The 4,994-nt window shown below is 46.6% G+C and overlaps 1 protein-coding gene across 1 annotated transcript in view; it reads right to left on the bottom strand.

Annotated features, from left to right (window-relative positions):
* Positions 1-4,994, bottom strand: part of ACOT11 (acyl-CoA thioesterase 11) — a 50,682-nt gene that overhangs the window by 11,153 nt on the left and 34,535 nt on the right. Inside the window, exons 7-8 of the mRNA XM_007945966.2 lie at positions 2,071-2,227; positions 856-975 (exon numbers count right to left, since the gene is read on the bottom strand). Coding sequence (XP_007944157.1) covers positions 856-975; positions 2,071-2,227 — 277 coding nt within the window. The remainder of the gene's footprint in view (positions 1-855; positions 976-2,070; positions 2,228-4,994) is intronic.

The following is a 4,994-nucleotide window of genomic DNA, read 5'->3' as shown; positions in this document are numbered from 1 at the left end:
GAAGGTTGGGCAATCCTACTTCTGTAGTGATACTGCCTCGGAAACCCAAGGAGGGGTCGCTATGAGTCAGGGCCGACTCGACGGCACACAACAACAACAACAACATGATCTTTGGGAGCTCTGGTAGCACAGTGGCTAAGACAGTTGACTGCTAACCAGATGGCTGATGGTTGAAATCCACCAGCCACTCCTCGGAAGGAAGGTGGGGCAATCTACTTCCATAGTGATACTGCCTCAGAAACCCAAGGAGGGCTCGCTATGAGTCAGGTCCAACTCGACAGCACATAACAACAACAACTATGATCTTTACAATCAACAAGAAGTGCACTTATTCAAAGTAAGCTGTCGAAGGAGCTCTGGTGGCTTAGTGCCTAAGGCATCTGACTGCTAACCAGAAAGTTGTTGGTTCAAACCCACCAGCAACTCCACAGAAGGAAGACCTGGCAATCTACTTCCATAAAGATTTACCACTTCAGAGACCTAATGGGGGTCTCTATGAGTCAGAATCAACTTGATGGCCGTGGGTTTTCATGGAATTCATTCCAAAGGTCAGGACTGAAAGAACTAACTGTTGTCTTAGAAAACAAGTAGGAAAGGGCTTGCAATAAGCAGCAGAGTACTGGCAGAAGGTGGTCCTGGAATCTGAGCACCTCCAGTATGACAAGCCTGCAGCACAGACCATGGGGGACGCAGAGGAGGGGTCCTCCCCCCAGCCTAAATCTCCAGGATGGTGGAGGAACTCGGCAGCCAGGCAGGAGTTTAGACCTTATCTCCAGGGTGATGATCCCTTCTCTCTGGTCAGCAGCACAAGCTCTCTGCCTGGGGGACCAAGCCCCACCCATCCCAGCCTCTCACCTATGCTTGAAGGCGTTGTTCACAATGGCCTTGAGCACCAGGCGGTCTCCAACTTGGGATGGGCCCCGGAAGTGAAACATCTCGATGGCTTTCAGTGTAGGGTGGGCGCGGCATAGCCGGCTGCAGGAGGACCAGGAAGAGGCAGAGAAATCTCTCAGTGCTTCAGCCACTGGCCTGGGCCAGCTTCCTACCCCTGCTCCTGACCCTAGACCTGGCCTTTAACCACAGCAACTGTCCCCCCTGGCCCACTGGCTCCCACCCAACCCAGTGACAGTTCTGCCCAGAGGGAAAGAAGTAAAATCCCATTTCACAGTTAGAACACTGAGGTTTACGTGTATAGCTGGAAAGGAACTGAGTTTGAGGTAACAGATGAAAGCCAGGGGCAAGCCTCAGGATAAAACCCCTGCCCCCTTGTCCTTCCAACACTTGTCCTCACTACATGGAAGCTCTCCTCCTCCTCAAAGCTACTTGTCATTCAAGGTCCAGCTCTAGTGCCACTCCTCCAGAAAGTCCTTCCTCACCACCAAGGCTCCCACCCTTGTCTGAGATCTTATGGCACTTACAGCTGGGGTTGCCTGAAATGCATTTCTATGCATTATTTCCCACAGGTTAGACACAGAGGAGGGGTCATTTGAGCTAAAGGATGACAAATATCAAGTCATAGAGGTATGAGACAGTCAGTGAATGACAGTTACCATGTTGTTGTTGTTGTTGTTATGTGCCATCGAGTCGGCCCCGACTCATAGCGACCCCTCCTTGGGTTTCTGAGGCAGTATCACTACAGAAGTAGGATTGCCCAACCTTCCTTCCGAGGGGTAGCTGGTGGGTTTGAACCGCCAGCCTTCTGGTTAGCAGCCAAATGCCTTAGCACTATCAGATTAGGAGAAAAGGCAAGGGGTAGGAATGTGGAGGATGGGAGTAGGGAATGGCTAACAGTTTGACAAGAGCAGACAGGGCCAGATCAAGGGGAGGTCTGGTGCCAGACTGAGGGCTTGTCATTTACCAAACAAGCTGTGGAGGAAAGTCAGCCCACAGAACACCATTTTTCTCTGGTTCCCTGGGTCTGAAAGTCCTGGGTTACTCCAACAGGACAGCTAAGATGCTGAAACATCAAATGCCAACATCAAGCTGGGGTATGTCCCAGAGAGGGAGCTGGCAAAGAGAAGGAGGAAGAAAAGGGAGAGGGGAGGTAGTGCCAGGGCACTCTCCCCTCACCTGGCTGCAATGGTGGCCACGTTCTCCATCCAGGCCATGATCTGGCCTCCAAATGTGTTGCCCTGGTGATTGGCATGGGGGGGCAGGACCAGCTCCACACTCTCCACTCGGGTCTTCTCAGCTGGCACCATGTGGTTGCAGTCTCTGCTCTCCAGATCTGACCAGGGAAGGGGATAAGAGGAGGGATGCAGGTGCCTATGAGCAGGTTCCCAAGGGCAGTCCTTCTCCCCCCACCCCCATTCACTCAGGTTCTTTTATTTACTAAGGAGCTCTGTTGGTGTAGTGGATAAGGCACTTGGCTGCTAACCAGAAGGTCAGCAGTTCAAAGCCACCAGCCACTCCACTGAAGGAAGATGGGGTGATCTATTTCCATAAAGATTTATAGCCTTGGAAACCCAACAGGGGTTGCTATGAGTCAGAATTGACTTGATGGCAGTGAGTTTGGTTTTTTGGTTTTAAGTGTGCATACACATGATGTCACCATGAATCAGGGGCTAAATCAATGGCAGCTACCAACAAGTGTGCATAAGGCTGAGGCTGATTCTAGATGAGGAATAGGGGGAAATGGGGATGAGAGAGATGAGCCTGTCACAGGGCAGTGGATAGGATACTAGCTTTGGAGAAAAGACACGCCTGAGTCTGAACTTCAGCTCTACCCCATACTGGCTGTGTGACCTCAGGTAAGACCAGTAATCTCTCTGAACTTCAATTTCCTCATCAAACTCAACCCAACAGGACTGTTTTAAGGTGAAATATGATCACAGTTAAGTTATAAAGTGCTATACACATGCTCTCAAAAAAGATAGTTCCCCACACACACCTCCGCTCTGATGCGGCCCTGTCCCTGGGAGCAATGGTGTTAGAATATCCTCAATAGGAGAGGTTGGACAGTAGACAGAGCCTTGAGGGTCAGGGAAGTAGCTGGTGACACCAGCCCATTGGTCTTCCAGGGAGAGAGACATTACCAGGGAAGGCCCATCATGAGGTGGCATTTCATTTGGCTTGCAGGCCACTCAGAGATGCCACAGGAGGGAAGGTTAAGGAAGGCCTGGGCTCAGGGAGCAACAAAGCTTTTGGCTTAGCTGGTCTTGAGGGCAAACAAAGGGATACCATATAAAAGGCTGAGTAGTCAGCGAAGAGCCCGGGCACCACGGTAAGGCAGCAGGGAGCTACAGCAGGGCTGTGAGGACAGGGTGACCAGGAGGCTGCAGTGGAAATGGGTAGACCCAAGGAGGCCTTGGTAAGGATCAGGAGAGCTGGGAAGCCCAGCTAGGGCCTCCATCCCTAGCATAAATACGCACATGAGTGGATCTCCAGTAAGATGGCAGAATAGATAGACAAGCTACACAGGCCCTCTTCAACAAAGAAAAGAGAAACCAATTAACAGAGATACAGAAGATAATCCTTGAGCCCTGAGCTTTGAAAAGAAGTATACAGAAGTGGATTAGGCACCAACTAGCGGAAGAACCTGAATGAAAACAGGACCTAAGAATAGGCTCTGCTTGCCAAGGACAGCAGTGACATATGGGAGGCTGACAACAGGAAAGGAGACAGGTGGTGAGTGTATAAGTGCTTCCAACTAGCACACAGAGAAGCACAGTACCCTGCTTACTTAGATAATACCCAAAGAAAACAAAAATCTTGGACAAATAACTCCAACATACAATCACTAATTAAATATAAACACAAAAACATCACAATGTCTCAAAGATAAGAGAGCATCACAGCCTACACAAAGAAGCAAGATAAAGCAGGAAAATCAAGGGACCAGGATACAGACCCAGAACACATCCCTGAGTAAGAAGTAGCATTGGAACTCCCTGATAAGGAATTCAAAAGAATTATATTTAGGTACCTTTAATGGATTGAGAGACAGATCAAGGAAAACACAGAGAAAACCCTAGAATGATTTAGAAAGACAATAAAAGAACAAAATGACAAAATAAATGAAACATTAGAAATCATACAAAATCTACAGACAGAAATCCAGAAGATCAACACTAAATTTTCAGAAACAGACAATACATTGAACACTCAAAGGAGTAGAACTGAATCAATGGAAGACAGAATTAGCAAGACAAATACCTCAATACTTCCCTGGAAAGTGGTTAATCAGAAAAAAAATCAAAACAAAATGAAGAAAACCTAAGGTTCATATGCAATACAGTCAAAAGGAATAACCTACATGCAATTGGAATTCCAGAACAGGAAGAGACAAATAAAACCACTGAGAAAATTGTCAAAGATTTGTTGGAAGAGAATTTCCCTGGATGATGAAAGATGAGAATATATCCATTCAAGAAGTCCAACAAACCCCAAACAGGATAGACCTCAAAATTAAATCACCAAGACGTATCATCATCAAAATCACTAAACCAAAGACAAAGAAAGAATCCTGAAAGCAGCACAGGAAAAATGAAAAGTTACTGACAAGGGGCAACCAATAAGACTAAGCTCGGATTTCTTGGCAGAAACCATGCAGGCAAGAAGACAATTAGATGGTATATATAAAACCCTGAAAGAAAAGAATTTATAACCAAGAATTATATATACCTGGTAAAACAGTCCCTCAAATATGATGGTGAATTGAGGACATTTCCAAATAAGCAGAAATTAAAGGAATTTGTTAAAACCAGACCAAACTTACAAGAGATGCTAAAGGGAGTTGTTTGGACAGGGAACCAACAACAGCAAACAACAACCGACCATTAACACACATGATGACATAACCCAGAAATCAACCCAGTTGGTAATGGAAGTATCCAAAGTAAATAAGCCTACAAGATTGTAAACAGGGAACCAGAGACATCAATTGACAAATGAGGACAACTACAAACCAAAAAGAAGGAAAAATAGTGTGGTTATAGAACTTCTAAATGGTAGGGAAGTCAAGACAACTGAAAGATAGAATGGACTGTTCTAAA

The sequence above is a fragment of the Orycteropus afer genome, unplaced genomic scaffold (assembly GCF_000298275.1).
Source record: "Orycteropus afer afer isolate SDZICR_OR568_19922 unplaced genomic scaffold, OryAfe1.0 scaffold00145, whole genome shotgun sequence".
NCBI lineage: Eukaryota > Metazoa > Chordata > Mammalia > Tubulidentata > Orycteropodidae > Orycteropus > Orycteropus afer.
This window is presented reverse-complemented; position numbering and strand designations above follow the sequence as displayed.